The sequence below is a fragment of the Uranotaenia lowii genome, chromosome 2 (assembly GCF_029784155.1).
Source record: "Uranotaenia lowii strain MFRU-FL chromosome 2, ASM2978415v1, whole genome shotgun sequence".
Lineage (NCBI taxonomy): Eukaryota > Metazoa > Arthropoda > Insecta > Diptera > Culicidae > Uranotaenia > Uranotaenia lowii.
Genome location: NC_073692.1, coordinates 146,366,321 through 146,385,555, shown reverse-complemented (window position 1 = coordinate 146,385,555; position 19,235 = coordinate 146,366,321). Strand labels below are relative to the sequence as shown.

Below are 19,235 nucleotides of genomic sequence, written 5' to 3'. Positions count from 1 at the left end.
GCTATATGACTTGGAATACATTTGAACCGTAGAAAGGTACCTTGCTGCGCGAATTTGCTGAATTTTAACGGATCTTTCTGGCTCTGAGAGTGATTATCGGGGTTGAAGTTTAAACATAATATTGGGTAGCTGATCGCTTATTTGACGGAAGTTGTTAGTTTGTCAAATTTTAAAATCATAGGTTAGTTTTCTAGTTTTTTTTTAAACAAATACATAACTTTGAAAAAACTTTATTGATTGAAAGTCCAATCTAATTCAGTAGCCTAGCAGTCGGCTCCAGTCCAGCGCCTCCGAAAACGAAACAATCTACCGATGTGTTTATCGGACCGCATCTATTGGGACACTGGCCAAAGAAAGGAAAAATTAACCCAAAAAAAAAAAAAACTAACGAAACCATTACGGTTGGTTGGCTAAAGGCTTACCGGGTGGCTTTGTAACGGGTTAGCCCCACCATGACAGAACCAGTCATTCGCTCCAGTCACCGGGGAGCCCATGAATAGTTCTTCTGAAACATTCGAAGGGAATATACAGCCCTGGCATGGCATGTATCTCATTCACAAAAGTCACCCGGGTAAGGTCTTCGAAGAGGGTGGCGTTTGCGTTTTCTAGGTTAAAGGTCAACCATTCAGGGGATCGTAAATTTCGCAACCGCCGCGGCCTTTGGTTCTATGGTTGACCGTATTGGGTTGTTTATTGTTTACCTCGTGACCCGATGGAGAACTACTTACATACATTTTTCGCCTTCTTTCTTTCGCGTTTTGCTACCAGTAAACATAAAGTTCTCATTTGCATACCTACATGCGGTTATATGTTAAGTTGCTGTATAGGACTTTGGGTTGACTGTTCGACATTGAGACAGCGCGGTAGCTACGATGTCACTGTGAAGGACGTTATGATTGACGATCCTGGTGGCATTATATTGTTGGTAATGGTTGACCAAAATGCAATAGTAGGGTTGAAGGAATAATAAACCGTGATAAGGTCACCGAAATAATAAGTATTTGGTATATTTTGATAAGGCGAAGATTCCTGGAACATTTCCAACGGGTTTTTGAAATTCAATTTTACATATGTTTAACACCATAAGATTTTAAGATGTAAAGTACAAAAGAATACAAAAGAAAAGTAAAAGTGTTTTGGGCCAATAGGTATTATCCATGTGCCTTAATTGTGTGCTTTTTCAGAGCTATAATTGGCATAGCCACTTTCTCTCGCAAAAAATATCTCGCACTGCATTTAAACATATGAGAAAAATCGAAAAAAAAGAGTTTCAACAGGCGAATGAGAATCGAATTTATCTCTCACAATCTCTTCCCATACCACCTGGGTGTTTTGCCAACTACTCCATCTCAGCCTCTTGGAGATTTTCGCACTGATTATGCTCAGGCCAGGCCCGTGCAAAAGTCTCGTCTATGGAGTTCAAATTTAGCGAAAAATAACAATGCTACCATAAATGCAAAACTATTGAGGAAATTTCTAACACCATCATAGTTCTTATGATAAGATTCATATTTCACAAACGAATTTAGAAACAAATAGAAACTTAAGAAAAAAAAATCCAAATTTCAAATTAATGCGGCACGTCATTGATTTACCATTAAAAATTAGGTTTATAGATTTGAAATCAAATTTTCAGGTATCCTAGGAAATAGATGCTAAATTATAATCAAACTTAAAATTTCGGATACATGTAAAACTTAAAATCAGTATCGAAAAATTAGAGCAGCTAAATAATATACATTGAAAATACATCAGCATTAAATAGAAATTAAAAAAAAAATTCCTTTCCAGATTGGCCGGTATTTTCGGACTTGCCCAGATATTTAAAATTTGGGAGAGGCCCGGTACGGGATTCCGTTGAAAAATGCTCGGATTTATTCGCTTTTTTGCAAAAACTGAATAAAAAACTCTAATAAGATAGGTATTATTTTCGAAAAACCAAATTTTCAAGCAAGATTAATCAAAATAAATTTTAATAAATTTTTTTTAAGCCAAAGAGACATTGATAAACCTACGGATGTGTTTCCATAAAAATATAATGTTTTAGCTGTTACTTTTTTGGGTTTTTATTTAAAATTATTCCTGGATTTTTGTTCCCAAATTTATCCGGAAAATTAATTATTCCTGGATTTTGCCCCGCCATGTCTCGATACATGTGAGAAAATATCTAGCAACTTTAAAATAAGATAACTTAACACAAACTTTTAAAATTTGTTACAGTCATTAATTTACGGATCAATTAATATAAGGTTTCAAAAATCAATTTTAAAATATGTCAGAAATTAACAATGAAAACAAAAATTCGAGCTCAGAGTAACAGCTCCTAATGTAGTAAAGGTTATCTGATAAATTTTCATTTGAATTTAATTTTTTTTTCTTCGTTTTCAAATGAAAGGTGAATATAAAATCCCGTATTGTTAGAATAATGAAGAATTTTTAATTTTAGAAGTATCAGAAGTTGAATTTGTCTTTATATTGAAATTTTTTCCAGTTACATTTTAGAAATTCCCAATACTTTTTTTTAAATTTATTATATGACACTTTAAATTCATCATTGAAGCTTGTATTGAAAACGAAAGGTTTGAAAATTTGGATGAGCTATTTGAAATTGATAAGAAATAAAAATTAAAAAACATTGAAAGAACAAATTACAAATTTAAACTAAATTACAGACTTGAATTAAGCCCTGGGTTGCTACTTCGAATGTTTTTTTTTAGAATAAAAAAAATGATTAAATTTTAAAATCATGTGGATTCGAAGCAAATATTTTGTGCAGCAGAAATAAGTAAACGCATTTATATTTCGAAACGCAGGTTATCTAGTTTATAATTCCAAGCTTTCAATATTTTCAATTGACATACTATTGAGTCATGGAAAGGAAAAAATGTTAAAAAACATACCTTTTTTAACAAATTTTCAAATTTATATTGAAGACTATTGAAGAAGATTGTGTTTCTAGGACACAAAAATATTGGATTGAAAAGAAAAGAATAACTTTTAAATTACTTTTCAGAGATACCATTTCTTAAGAATTTGGTAAATTAGTTCAAAAATCAATTCTGATTATAAAGATTAAAAAAAATGTTTTTCAACATTTTCAAAGGAAAATTACAATCAGTAGTGATGTTATGAAATCGCTTGGTATATCTTTGTACCTGAAAATAATCACATTTTCGTAGGTGATGGAAAGAATTAGAGAAACATGAGCTATCAAAGAACGAAATAACATAAGCCGTAAATATCATGAAGTTTTCGAAAAAGATACAACGGCTCACCGGCAGGACTTGAAGCGGAGATTGCAGGTTCAAGTCCTGCCGGTGAGCCGTTGTATCTTTTTCGGAAAATTACAATAAAAAACATCATACAGTTTTAAAACTTATTCATAGAATTACATTGATAATCTATCAAAACCTTTCAAATGTAAAATATAACACTAAGCAGAACAGAACCCCCAAAAATATTGAGGCTGAAAAATATTTTGAATCATCAGAAAAATTGTTTTGACATATTTTTTTTTGAAATTATTTAAAGTGATTAGTAATTAAACAATTGATGTTGGGGCTTTGACTTTGTTTTTGTTGAATCTGTTGACTGTCGCGAGTAGTAAATATTTGTCACATGTCTACCATAAAATGAATGATTTTTGAATTTAAAATGGTTTGTTGAGAATTATAAGGTCGGTCAGACTTCCTAAGAAAAACTTATTTTAAAGTCGAGCTAGGGTTAAACTTGGTTACGAATTGTGAATGACATATCTGGTATAGGATTTTATTTCGAGCCGATTTTCTTACATTTTAAAAAACACTTATTTTTGAACACACTTAAAATATGATGGCAAACCAACACCAAATTAAAGCATCGATAGTGAAACGATAGCAGTAAAAGGTGTCGATTTCTTTACGACAGAAACGATGAACAAGGCTGGTACTGAATCAAAGCAATCGAAAGATTCCCTTTAATTCAACCGCGGTATAGAAAAAGTTCAGATACCGGAATTTCGATTGCAACTTACTATCTTCTTCATTGAGCGTTTTCGGTTGATCATAAGCTGCTTCCGAATTACCGGTACCGGTACGAAGTACCGAACTTTTCTTATACCGTAGATTAATCAAAGAGAATTTCGGTTCGATTTCAGTTGATCATTTGTGCTAGTGAACACTAGTTAAATATCAAACTCTGTCAACTTTTGTCGCAAGTCAAACGCATTGACACTGTTCAACTTCATGGATTATTTTCGAAACTCCTTCTGAATGAACGTTAAAGTAGTAAAAGATTTCCGTTGAAGCAATCTTTCTTTTTTTCCTTAGGATGGCTTGAATGGATCTACTTCGGTATCCATTTTTATTAGCCGTTTGGAAAATATATTGAAGCTCATTTTCTCTTCTTTCAGTTGAGAGAGGAATGAAATTCATTCGACGGATCATGTGATGACGAATGATTTTTAGTGTTGATTTCTCAGACATGGCAAAATTAGATATAAAGCTTATTAAGAAAATGGACAGTAAGGAATGTGTGATATCAAAAACCATTCGTTTGATCGAAATACTTTCTATGAAGGAAATTGAGGTAATCTTAAAAAAAGTTTTTTCCGTTTTTTTGTAAGAAATATTTCTACTTTATTCTTGGTACCTCCCATCAGTCGCTGCACACTTTTTTCAGTCATGATTTTGATTAGTTTTTAAAACTTATGCTTCGTCAAATCTGTAGGTGGCTGAATCCTCCGCCTTTAGATTCTGCTACTTTCCGGTCCAATACTTCTCTTTCAGAAGAAGCTGAGGGCAATTTAGTGGTTACAGCTGTTCGCAAATTAACAAAACTTGATTATTTTTGAGCCACTTTAAAGCGTTTAAGAGAAATTTCTGCTGCTAAAATCTTACAATAAAGAAATAAAACCATCATGAGATTGAACTTTCAGTATAATCGGTTGGTATAGATCATAGTTTGCGAAGGGTACATACAAAATTACTCTTTTTAGGCTTTAAAAAACCGCGAATACTAAAGTTTTCGTTTTGAAAATTGTTGTTTTTTTCCACAGGATCAGAATCTTGGTAATTCATTATTTTTTTTACAAACAACCGGTAAATAAATACTTTAATATGCTAGGGACCTTGCCACAATCAGACATGGTATAGAATTCAAACGCCGGAATTTATTTGAAAAAGGATTTTTCATCTGTCTCATAACCTCGGTACCGGCTATACAGCTTACGAGCTCTGGAACTAGTAAAAAATTGTTGTTTGAGGTTAGGTTTCAATGACTCATAACTAGGCAACACTTTCAGCTTATCGGAAAATTTTTTTTGGACATTTCAGCGATCTACACTTAGTTTTTCGCTTATTCAAAATTAAAAATGCTGGTATGAGACTTGACTTCACTGATGACACTTTACCTAAGTGCTTCACTTCAATGCTTGATTTGAACTTTGTGGACATTTTTTACCGTGTTTGCATACTTTTTCATCACTCACACACAGTAATTTTTTGAATAATCAATGGTTTTGTCAGCTATCAATTTAATATAGACGGATTTTGAAGGAAACTATGCAAAATTGTTTTTCTCTTTTTCTCTTACATTGTAAATATCTCAAAAATGCGTTAATTTGAAATTTTGGAAAAAATAGGTCTGATATTACTTTTCAAAGGCAACCAAATGCTATAAAAATTTTAAAATGTCCGATTATTAATAATCGAGCTATAAGCAAAAGAAAGTGTCCCATTTCTAAAATAACTAAGCTTTAGTTGAGGTATCATTGCATAGGGAACAACATTTTATGATATCTGTTTTACAATTAATTTTGGAAGAATTCGGCGTTTAGCATTGATAGCTCCATTTTTAAATTTCGTAGAAAAGGAATTGCATTTAACTTATTTCGGTTTCACTGGAATTATTTTGATACCTTGTTTAGCCAGTTTTATTCAAGGAATTTGGAAGCATAACGATGCGAAATTTTGATCTCATTCGACATCAAAAAATGGCATCTCTGTACTCTCAAATTTTATTTTAAAATTATGATATAACGAGGTATCTTTAAGGTTTCAACGGAACCTACACTTGGAATGATTGTTAGGGTTTCACTTCACATATGAACATTCAGACGCTAGTTTTGACATTTTACCCCCTTTATTCGGATAAAAATGATACCAAATTTTATTCTCAAGGCATATAGCAAAATTAGGTACTATTTTGCTTTAAAAATCTGCTCGGGGTGGAGAGAAATGCTTCGTTCTTTCTCGTCTATAATAATGCGCACATGCACTATGGACATGCAATTGCTCAAAGCTGTTTATACTATTTTTTTTAAGTAGTTTGACATGATATGAAGCATTTAGCTTAGGTGCCGTATTTGGCCTAGAATTTAATCTGTTCACCAACAGATTAAATTCTAGGCCAAACCTGTAAAGCACACCTGTAAAGCGGAAACAGATACGATTATACTATAATGCAACGATTTTCGTTTTAGGAAATACGTATTATCTCAAATTAATTTTCACGAGAAATAGTTTTGTAGTTCCTTTTGTATACACTTTCAGCAAATAAGTATTATCCTTAACATCTTTACAGAAATATTTGAAAAAAAAAAACAAATTAGGTTCTCAAGTGACGAAAATATAATAATTTTTGAGCACCGGAAAATAAGCTCCTATGATCGTTAAATCATCTTGATCTATAATATAATCACTGCAACATGATGTACACATTGTTCCTCAATTTTCACCATCATTAAAATTTTGATTTTCACTATAATCAATTTTAAAACGCGTTTTTACTTAAACTTGTTGACTCGAGGCGAACAGAGCACCATTGATCGGGGTACGATGAGCATTTTCTGCTGTTGAATCTAGCAGCGCATTCAACTCGATGAAGTCAACTGAATTAAAGAGCTACAGCTTGATTAGTTTACATCTGACAATTTAGTCTATTTGTAAGGTGTTGGAGAGGTAATCAGAATACACGAGTTCGTTTTCTGGTCTAGTCATTTTTTTTTAATTTACCATTCATGATCTGGCTGGCTGGCTGGCGCGAGTCTGGTAACCCAGGCGTGCTGGGTTCGATTCCCGGTATCGGCAAGAAAACTTTTGGGTTCGAATCCCAAAAGTTGCCGACAGGTAAGATGTGTTTCACTCATTATTAATAACTATATATAATAAATATTTCAGAGGGAATGCATCTGGGGATAATCTGAAGAGACTATTGCAAGCGGAGTGGATTGCCAACCATTGTAGGTCTCTGAAGGTTGGATGACTTCCCTCGACGAACCATCGGCCGTGGAAGCCCTAGAAGAAAATTCGAAGGCCAAGCCACACAGACATAGGCTGGACCTTGCTACCGATGGGGGAACCATACATACATACATACTAATATTGATATATGAAGATCTTTTTTCAAAATTTTAAATCAATCACAGATAAATACCTGCCGTATAATTCACGAAGATTCTTCCAAAATATAGAGGAGGATTTCATTTCTATGATAAATAGTTTGTTTATTCTCGCATCAAGTGTTCCAACAAGCGCATTTTAAAACAATAGCGTTTCGAAACCACCGCAAATTAAGTTTCTTAGTTTCATAAAAAAAAACATTATAATTTAATTTATTAATTGATGCGCATTGTTCTGTTAAACTTTTATTGAAAAATACTATACTAGTGTTTAAGTAAACATTCTTGAACGTTTTCGAAAAAAGAAAATTTATTTTCGTGACGTCACAACGCATTCTTTAGCCGGGTACAACTCACAATCACTTGAACCGATTTTTATTCTGAAAATTTCATTGAATTCATCTCAACATGTTTTAAGAGACTTCCAATTTTTGACAATATGTGACGTTTGATGAATCATGAATTGAAAAAAGTAGCATTTTCGTGACGTCACAACGCTCAAAAATAGATACCGTCGTACGGGGTGAGAATGTGCAAAAACTGGTGGTGTTTGAGTTGTTTTCTGGATAACTATTGTAATTTAGTTTATTTAGAAAATAAAAGAGAACAGATTTGTTCTTAAATAGAGTATATACAACTACACAAAATTTGGTTGAAAAACATTATCTTTTGAAAAAGTTACAAGATAAAGAAAATTGGCCCATTCTCACCCTTTGAAGAGGTGACTATATGGACCACCTTTGTAATAGTTGCCTGATTTAAGAAAATATGTTACAAAAAAAAACCCATATGTTTAAGTGCAGAATGATCCCTTAGTGATCCCGCAGTTTCATATAATGATGATAAATAAATATTAATAAGTCAGTTCTTTTACTTCAATCGATGTTATCCATTCAATAGGAGCAGATAAAATTATTCTTCGTTCTCTATCTCATATTCTAATCCGTTGTATTTTTATTTAAATTGCTGGTAAACATGTGCTTCCTGTAACAATTGGCTAACGTGGTATATGAATGGCCCTTTTTAATGTTCTCTCACGCCGGTTCTTGGTGATATAAATTTGTCTAAAAAAAACAATTTTCTCGAAACAAAAAATTTATTGAAACTTATTCTAATTCTATAAATAAAGCTGATAGTCAAAAAACGTTTATCATTATTTGGATTTTCCTTTCTTACGCTTGATATTTGTCTTGTTCGTTTTTTTTCGGTTTTATTTTTTACTATCACTGCTTGCAATTTCCTCGGCTGTATTGCTGGTTCCGGCTGAGTACTTCTTCCTTCGCTTCGTAGAACCTTATACAAAAATGGCTCGTTTAGTGTTGATAAAATCCTGGAAAGTATCTTCAGTCCAATTCGACGCATATGAAATTTATCTTAGCAGTAGTTCCACACTTGTTGGAAAGATACCACTTTTTAAAACCAAAAATCAAGTTGTCTTTCTAATTTTCCTACAGACTTTCCATCAAGGTTTTCAACAGTGTTGGGAAATATTGCTTCGGTAGAATTAATAATTTAGTGTTAGGTTAGAATAAAAAAAATATTTTATTCACTTCATAAACCTAAACTAAGTTACAAGTGAGAACTATTCCTGACTATGTCCGAAATAATTCTAAAGCTTCCCTAATGAATAATCCCTTTTATATCATCCTATCAAAAAGAACATGTGGTTCTTTCCTAATCAGTTTCATTTGCTAACAACTGTAAATAATACAATTCTAATGAAGCTCGTCTGGTCGCAGTCCAATCAATCCGTCGAGGCCACAGCTGTTTTGTTTTTATTACCGTTGACCGTCTGTCTGGTGTTGATAAACTGTTTGGATGGTGTTGATGAAACTGTAGAGTTGTCGCTGAAGACATGCTTTTTTCTCCGAAGCCCGAAGCCCGAAGCACTTATCTCGCTTCATATTCGCTTCATGGGACGAAAAAAGCAACGTCTAAAGTCTGCGTAGGAATATGTTTTGAGTTCGAAGGGAGACATTTAAAAGAAATGTTGTGTATTTCACACAATTTTGATCTCGTTTAGAAAGATATGAACTAACTAATGATTTTTGAATAATGAAATATAAAAATCTGTTCTCCAGTTGAGGGGTGCTTGTAATGGGTCATATGCATAAATTTAGGGACCATAATGCTACAACAGCCTCGTGTTGTCAATATCTTTGCCAACCTTTTTCATAAAAAGTATTTTAAAAAAATCTTTTCAAAACGTGAGTGTTACTTACATATATAAAAAAATTTAAATTCCAATGTTAAATGTCATTTGACGATTTTAAGTTTTATCAATGCTATCAATAAAAACTGAAATGGATCAAATACTAATGGCAACATTTATCCCTTCCTCCATCTTCCAGATACCTCAGGCGAGCTTAACTTTCTGACGCCCAACTCGGCCAAGGACATTCAGCGCGAGTTCACAGCCGGCATCAAGGAACGTTGCAAGCTCCCGGTCATCAACTGCCAGGCAGTGACAACTGTGCTGGATCCCGTCACCGGAAACATCAGCACCGTCCTGACGACCACAAGCCCGCTGGCGGAAACGGCCATCACAACGACGGCGGCGGCTCCGAGCAAAAAACCAAGCTACCTAAATCTGGCCTGCTGCGTCAATGGCTACTCGAACCTGACGACGTACGACTCGAAACTTCGGCAGGACATCAACAAGTCCCGGGAAGTTTCACCGAACCGGCCTATCATTGCCACGCTGCACTACAATCGCAGCAGTGGTGAGGGTGGCAATTTTCAGCTGACGGCACCCACGCTGAGCTACATTAGTATGAACAATACGATCAACAACAACATCAGCAGCAGCAACGGATCTGGAGGAGGAGGAGGAGGTCGGCTCAGTAACGGAAGCAGCACAACAAAGATGGTGAATGGATCATCCGGAATGGCGGGTGCGGGTCGGTTTTCGACTGGCGGAGGTCAGGATTTGACCGACAATGCCTCGATGTTCAATGGGAATGGGTTCGGGGTTGGAGGGGGTCTAAGAACCAAGGTGATTTCATCGCAGTCGCAGATTTGCAGTGTGAAAGAGAGTGAGCGGGTAGTGAAGAAGAGTTTCATTCAGCAACGCGTAGAAAAATTGTATGGCAATGCGGAAGGTGTCGTGATCAGTAAACAAATCCACAATAGCAACGAGAGGAAGTATTTGAATAATATCGCAAACGAGAATGTGAGCAAAAGTTACGCCGCTTCAGTGCACTTGAATGGGAACGGCAATGTAAATAATGGCAGTGTGAATAATGGTGCAAATGGTGTGGGTGTGGGTATGATCAGTGGCAATGGTGTCACAACAAAAGAGAATCTCGACGAGAATAACAAGCAAATCGAGGAAGAAACCGATCTGGACTCGCTGCCGGTGTTGAGGCATTTGAGGCCGGAATTTCGGGCCCAGTTGCAGATATTTTCGCCCAAGAAAGTTCCCAAATCGTCGCCGAACCGAAGTTTGGACGGGAACGTCGGTATCAGTAATCGTGTCAATGGGAATAATAATCACATTTTCTCCAATGGAGACCTTAGGTAAGTTGACAGAATGAATTTTTTTTTGTGTTACTCGAGCATAAATTTGAAGATCGGATTTTACTTGTTTGCTGATAATTTCATAGCCGTAACATTGTTAAGAATGGTAATAATTTATAATCACGGAATGCTTTAAAAAATATATCTAAGCTTCTAGTGAAGTTGTTATATAAGCGGTACGATACTTTACAAGAGTATTAAAAGTAAAAAAGGATAAAAAATTAAAAAGAATCCTATATTGAAACAAGGTTGAAAATTTGTTAAAAGTTTCATCGTCCTACAGAAGCCTTGGCTTAAATTTTGGTCTTTTTAAATAAAATCTTTTTAAACGATATTTCTTTAAAGTGCATTTTTTCCTCATTCTAGCTCATTTTAGCCTTTTTAATTTTTTATTTACTGTAGTGTGATGAATATGAGCAATTTTTAAGATAATTTTATAGAAAAACACGTTTTTTTCTGGAATTTAAGAAGTGAGCGGTAGCTTACTCTTTATTTCGATTCCCTCTTCCGATTTCCTATTTTCTTGTTCCATCCAGTTTTCGGTAGATCTTCAAGAAAATAAATCTTACCACTCTTAGTTATTTTAAATACCGAAAACTTCTTATTATTCAAAATTTTAACTAATTTTTGGAATAGCAACTTTTTCGCACATCATTTGTGCAGAGTTGATTCGCCCAACGATGGGTTTACTCCATCTATGTCAGCATCAATCCAACTTTTTCAAACATTTTTTTTTATGTGTATTGCTTGAAGCAGAGTTTAACATACATTTAAACATGATTTTCACAAATCTAACTAGTGTTATCTTATTTTAATCGCCGCTGGGATATATTCTTATTTATTTTTTGGAATTTCGGCGAGTTGTGAAAATTCAAGGTAGAATATTTAGAAAGAACATGAAAGTATTATAGGCAAAGAGTCACGCAAGTAGTTCAAAAGCTGTTCACAAAACAAAAGCCCTGCTCACATTTTCACAAACTATTCAATTTCTTCTACCCAAAGCGCTCTAGCTTTGATCTTTCCACCTATAATACTTTCATGTTCTTTCTTAATATTCTACCTTGAATTTTCACAACTCGCCGAAATGCCAAAAATTAAATAAGGGGGAATCTAGCTAGTATACACGCAGGTCTTTTTTACACGGGGAATACGTATCGCAAAAAAAAACCGCGCTATTCCGAAAACTCGCGTAAAAAGACTTTACTAATCACAGGACGGTGGTAACAAGGTCGCAGTAGATATGACACAAAATCTTAAAAAGATGAACGAAAGGAGCAAGGACCTTGTGAGGACACACAGAAATAGATTTTCGAAACTATCTTGAAATTCAAGATGGCGCCTTCCACTAAAGGTTTGTAATGCTGAAAAGGACTGAAAATCCTATAAAAACCCCATAATATGGGTATTTGGTGAAAGGGCTTAATCAAATGAGTAGAAGTCGAATTTAATGAATGCTTAAAATAACTGAAAATCGCATGAAACCCCCATAATTGAGTTTAAGGGCTCAATGAAAGTTGAATTGCGCCACGTTTAAATCCAAGATGACGTCCTCCGCTAAGCTTGAAAATGCAGTCATCATAGTACAGTCCACAAAATTTGTTGACTATATTATGACTGGGAAAAAAGATACAGCTATTCTTGTGAAAAGGGAATTTCGAAATTGCTTCACAAAATTGGCTGTATTTTTGACAATTTTCATTGAAAATACATATAAACCTACATAGTACCTGCCCGAGTTTGGGAATGGGACCGTTTTGAAATGAAATTTTTCTTTCAGAAACCCAGAAATTTTCACCATAAATATTGAAAACACTGGGTGACAGCCAAAAAATAGTCTGGGGTCAACTTTTTGAGATATAGCCATATGGCAATATACGCTTCAATATGCTAGTAATAGGGGTTTTGACCTGATTGAACAAAACCATGGTCATTTTCGGACTCAGGGCGTCAATATTAGTCTAATTCAGTTGGAAAACCCTGGACTATTTTCAAAAAATCTTTTTTTGTTACTCAGTGTAATTAATAAAAACTTCATTCTTGATTTGTTTGGATATAGAAGTTTTTTAACAGAGTTCAAAACAAGGAGAACAGAGTTTCAGAATACCTGGAAAATAAATTGTATACGAATTTGATACAAGCTTGAAGCGAGTATTATATTCGTTCTTTCGTTTGAATCTCTACTTAATTAAATTTTTTTTCCCAACAAAGCAGGAAAGAAGTTTCTATCAATTTTTTATATTTTAAGTGGTAAATTTTGAAATTGTGAAGAAAAATTCAATAATACAATGATTACAAGAACAACGATTTTTTCTTTACAAACATCCGTCCAAAAAAGAATGAATTGCCTGTTAAGCAATAATGAACCTTATTATAAATTCGGTCCCATTTTTGATCGCCTCAGTCGATTTTGATGAAACTTGGCCAGGTACTACTTCAAACATTTTTTGCATGTTTGGACCATATTTCATGTATTAATAAAAAATGTCAAAAATAGAGCGTATTTTGTGAAGCATTTCCAAATTTCCCCTTTTCACAAGAATATATTTATGCCTTTTTTCAGTCATAAACAGTCTTCAAGTTTTGTGTAGTGTTAGTTGGATAGTTGAACTAGATTTTATTGAAATTTCATGAAAAAATATCAACCCAGACAGAAATGGCAGTTGGTCAAAATTGAGGGCAAGTGCGCTATTTCACGCGATTTCATTCTTTTTTTAACGCTACTTTATGTACATAAAATTGAATGAAACTAACGAAAATAATAAAACAATACTGAATCAGAAAAAATAAAATAAATGTTTTTGTTATCTGTCTCTTAATAAAATTGGGATAATCGAGGTACAAAATTCAAAAAGAGATTACACAACGTAAAACAAAACAAAACATAATTAAATTGAATAAAGTACAATGAATTAAAACATTAGGATTAGGAAGGAAATTAAATGATTTAATACTGAAAAATCAAAATAAAACAAGATAAACCAGTATCAACTAATATGGATTAAGATAAATATAACGAAACTAGATGACCTAGAATAAAAAGTGTAGAACAAGATCGAATATTTGTAATAGAAACCAATTTAAACAAGATAAAACCAGAGTTGCTACAGCAAAGCTTGGATAGAATACAATGAAATTTTCAGCAAAATTATTTACTGATGAACGTGTAAGCAATAGTGCATAATTTGTGACAATCGTTTAAGTGCTTTTTGAGATAGATAAGCAACAAAAAGAACATGCCTAAATATTCCTGCATATGTATTTAAAAATAAGGAATTTGGTTACTTCTGGCATCGTGATGTTGATTTTTTGCTGTAGGAGAAAATCTTCCAAACTTGTCAAAATTTCTAAAGTGCCCGGAATTCCAAAAAAAATATGCTCAGTGTAAGTGAGAAAAATGGAACCAGTAGTCCACAAAATTTGATTTCTATGTTGTTCTTGTTTGCTATCTATCTAATAATCTATTTAACAGATTATCGAATCTTTCAAATAAATTTTCAAAGTGGGTCATTCTTTTGTCTTTATTTGCGTTATTAGATTGAGTAGATTTGAGTTCATTTTTAAATTTTCCAAAACCTGGAGTCTAAAAAGATTCATTTTGGTCCAAAAATCAGCCATGATGCAGAATTTTCAAGTAACGTTTATGAGAAAATTTTTCCTTTTAGGTTTGTATGGGAAAATTGAATATTTTGTACTGAAAATGGTGCCAATTTATAAATTCTCAATAGGAAATTTTCTGCTGAACAACTTTGTCGAAGACCGTTACTTGTTAGACAAATAAGATATTAAGTGTTTTGGCAATGAAAAACAATAAATTCAATTGACATCACTGCAGGGTGCCTTAGCGAAGTATTGCATGAGTACTTTTCATGCAATACTTCGCGAGGCATCCAGCAGTGATGTCAATTGAATTTATTGTTTTTCAATGCCAAAGACACCTCTCTGGTAAACGGCTAACTACTTTTTTACCTAATAAGATACGAAATTGCGGTCTTCACAAAGTTGTTCAGCAGAAAATTTCCTTTAGAGAATTTATAAATTGGCACAAAAACCATAAGCAGGCTCGATTCCACAGAAGAAACAAAAATGATGTTAATTTTTCAGTACAAAATATTCAATTTTCCAATACAAACCTAAAAGTTTAAATTTACTCATGTAAACGTTACTTAAAAATTCTGCAAAAAATCATGGATGAGTTTCGAATCAAAACGAATCTTTTTAGACCCCAGGGTTTGGGAAATTTAAAATTGAACTCAAATCGACTCAGTCTAATGTCCGATGACCCATTTCAAAATGTTCCATCGAAAATTCTCTCTCGATTATTTGCCAAAAAACCGCGTAAAAAGAAACCGCTCGAAAAATACAGTGTATTTACTTATCATAGGGTGGCAGGTATCAGGTATCAGAATGGGGGTAGGCTTAATAGCGGCGCGTTATCCAAACATACGGGAAAATTGTGCCTAGCCTTTTTTTTATCCAAGATTTCATCATTTACCTGAGAAACCTGAAAAACCTATAAAAGGAAGAAATAAATTCAATCTATTTAAGATGGCATAAAGCCTTTCCACTAGGGATTATTAGCATTAAAGCTCTTTTCTACATTCGGTAAGGAATGATAGAATGTTTTTTAAGTTTAATTTCTTAAACTCAGATTCGCTTAAAGCGTAAGATCCCAGAGTACGAAAACGTAGTCTGGCAAATGAGGGACAGTTACATATAAGATGGAAGGGATCTTCCACATCTGATTCACAACTACCACATACTGGAGATTCAGCACGCTGAATGTTGTGCATATGATAGTTGAGTTTACAATGACCGGAGAGTGCTCTGATCAAGATGCTGCAATGAGATTTATTTAAAGTTAATAAGTAACTCGATATGATTGGAGATGGTTTTTCTAAAAATAATTTAGTTTGACGACAAGTGTCCAACTCTTCCCAGTATCGTTCATGCTGGTTAGAGGACCAAGTTTGAATTTGGTTTCTGAACCAACATGGCGATATTGGGACAGCCGGCTCTGGTCCGTAAAATTCCTTTTCCGACCCAGCTCTAGCGAGTTCGTCGGCGCATTCGTTTCCAAAAATTCCCTTATGTCCGGGTACCCATAGAAGATTTAATCCATTGCCTTCAGCAAGTTCTTCGATTGCTTTCCGGCATGCGATTACCAGTTTTGATCTAGAACTGGAAGCACTAAGTGATTTGATAGCTGCTTGGCTATCTGAACAGAAATAAATTGTTCTGAACATAATTTTCTTTTGAAGTGCAATTTGCACTCCATACATAATAGCATATAGCTCAGCCTGAAAGACTGTACAATATTTACCTAGAGCTTGAGCATGTTCTATGTTCAACTCGTGACAGTAAATTCCTGCACCTGCACGGCCGTTTGATAATGAACCGTCAGTATAGAATACAATATGAGAGGACATTTGGTCCTCTACGAAACCTGATAACCATTCTTGAGGAGAAGGAAATTTGACTTTAAACCCCATATAGGGAAAACTACTCGAGAGTGTTAAATCGTTTGGCGCTAAATTAAACTTGTTTAATCTAACTAATTCAGGCCACACATTTGTGTGACTCGATGATCTTTCGATATTTCCTGACAGCCAGAGACCAACTGCCTGTAGACGAAAAGCACATGAAAAGGCTTCCTGTTTTAGGAACAAGTGTAGAGGTTTGATAGAAAACAGAGCTTCTAGTGCTGCAGTAGGAGTTGTTGTGAACGATCCGGACATCCCCAAAAGACACATTCTTTGAAGGTGATTTAGTTTTGTCCGAACTGTTGCAACTTCTCCTTTCTGCCACCACACTAGACAACCATAGGCCAAAATTGGTCTTACTATTGTGGAGTAAATCCAGTGAATATGTTTGGGTTTGAGTACCCAGTTTTTCCCGATTGCACGTCGGCATTGTCCGAAGGCCATGCATGCTTTTTTGATTCTGAATTCGATGTGATCAGACCAGTTTAATTTGGAGTCAAGAATGACACCCAAATGTTTAACTTGATTAGACACGGTGATTTCAGAACCATAAAACAGCAGAGGGCGCACCCCGCGGGTGATACGTTTTTTAGTAAATAATACAATATTAGTTTTTAGAGGATTAACTGACAGTTCTACATGAGAACACCATCGTTCAACAGAGCGCAGAGCTTGTTGCATTATATCAAATAATGTGCTTATGCACAAACCTCTTACCAGCAGAAGATAATCATCTGCGAATCCATAGGTTGGTATTCCACGGTCATTGAGTTTTCTCAACAAGCCGTCTGCAACTAGGTTCCACAAAAGAGGTGATAGTACACCTCCCTGTGGGCAACCACGTGTGCTAACTTTTGTGCTAACTTTTGTTATTGAAGCCTGTCTTAAAGACGAATGAAGATTCCTGTTACTTAGCATTGCGCTAATCCAGTTAGTTATAACACTAGGCACTCCATGAAGTAGTGCCGCATCCATTATTGATGTAAACGAGACATTATCAAATGCTCCTTCTATGTCTAGAAATGCTCCTAGACATGATTCTTTCTGTGAAAAACTATTTTCAATATTATGTACTACGTTGTGCAGAAGAGTTAATGTTGATTTTCCTGTTTGGTATGCATGTTGTGTCGCATTAAGCGGATGTTGGACAAGGCATTCTTGCCTGATATGATGATCAATTAATCGTTCAAGTGCTTTTAATAGAAATGAACTTAGACTAATAGGACGAAAGCTTTTGGCTTCGTCGTATGATGATCGTCCCCCTTTAGGGATGAATTTCACGGCTATCTGCCGCCAAAGTTTAGGAATATATCCATGAGCAAAACTGCTTATCATTATTTTTCTTAATATGTGTTTGAAATGATCGAAACCTTTTTGAAGCAAAACTGGAAATAAACCGTCACTTCCAGGAGATTTGTATTGAGCAAAACCATCGATTGCCCATTTGATCGATTCTGTAGTAACTATTTTCCGAGCAAAATGCAAGGAATCTAGACTTCCAGAAAAGAACTCAGGCTCTATCGATGAATCTTGATCAACACATCCTGGAAAGTGAGTATTGAATAGACAACTTAATGTTTCTTCGTCGTTTGATGTATAATCACCACTAGGGGTTTTAAGGTATGAAACCTGATAATCTTTTGATTTGGCTAAGACTTTATTTAACCTACTTGCTTCGTGCAAGCTTGAAATGTTTGTGCAGTAGCTCCGCCAACTTGAGCGTTCGGCAGCTCTTGTTGCTTTCCGGTAAGCTCTGCGAGCCAACTTGAAAGCATCAAAACCTTCCGTGCGCCTTCGGTTCCAAGAGCGTCTGCAGTTTTTTCGTAATTTACTGAGATTTGAGTTCCACCATGGTGTACTGTTTTTGTTGAATTTCAACGTTCGTAAGGGACACGCTTCTTCATAAGAATTTAAAATAATTTCGGTGGTTTTTGCAACCACTTCATCCAACTCAGAAGGAGTAGTAATTTCAGGTGTATATCCATGAAATTTAATAGCAAGATGCTCCAAATATAGGTCCCAATTAGTTGTTCTTGGGTTTCTGAATGTAATTGTTTCTAAAAACTCACCTGAGTGTTCAAAATAGATAAACCTGTGGTCAGAAATCGATTCTTCGTTAGGCACATGCCAATTTGAAATTACCTGAGAAATTGTTCTAGAACAAAGTGTGATGTCAACACCTCTCCTCTGTCACACCTAACAAAAGTTGGTTTATTTCCTACATTAAGAATTTCTAAATCAGTGCTGCTTAAATATTCCATTAAATTTAGGCCTCTCAGATTGATATCTGAGCTACCCCATACAAAATGATGGGCATTGGCATCACAGCCAATTACAAGAGGTATATTTTGTGATTCACAGAATGAAATGACATTTTTTAAATCATCCGTAGGGGATGATTGTTCATATGGTGAGTATGCTGAACAGTAGACGTATTTTCTATCAGGCAGCGAAACCTGAACGACGCAAATATCTCTTGTTGTTAGATTGGGTATATGTGTTGCATTTAAAGAATTGTTTATCAATATACATGCACGAGGCATTATTCGGGCATTAGTCATTCCAATTACACTGAACACAGTAAAGTTTGGTTTGAGCAAATTCCCTAAGTAAAAAGTTCCATTTCGGAAATAGGGTTCTTGGACCAAGGCGATTGATGCAGTTCCATTAAGGATTAAACGACATAAGTTAAGTGTAGCGGTTCTTTTGTGCTGCAGATTTATCTGTGCAACCTTAATAGAAAGCATTTCTATCAAAGAATTCCACACATATTTCCATCACACACAAGAACCTCTGCACCTTCATATCGACGCATGAAGCGGGGTATCCCATACAGGATGAAAATTTTAAAATCGTGT

General features: G+C 34.8%; 1 protein-coding gene across 1 annotated transcript in view; it reads left to right on the top strand.

Annotated features, from left to right (window-relative positions):
- LOC129748963 (disks large-associated protein 4) overlaps positions 1 to 19,235 on the top strand; it is a 199,078-nt gene that overhangs the window by 148,362 nt on the left and 31,481 nt on the right. The window contains exon 4 of the mRNA XM_055743779.1: positions 9,730 to 10,897. Coding sequence (XP_055599754.1) covers positions 9,730 to 10,897 — 1,168 coding nt within the window. The remainder of the gene's footprint in view (positions 1 to 9,729; positions 10,898 to 19,235) is intronic.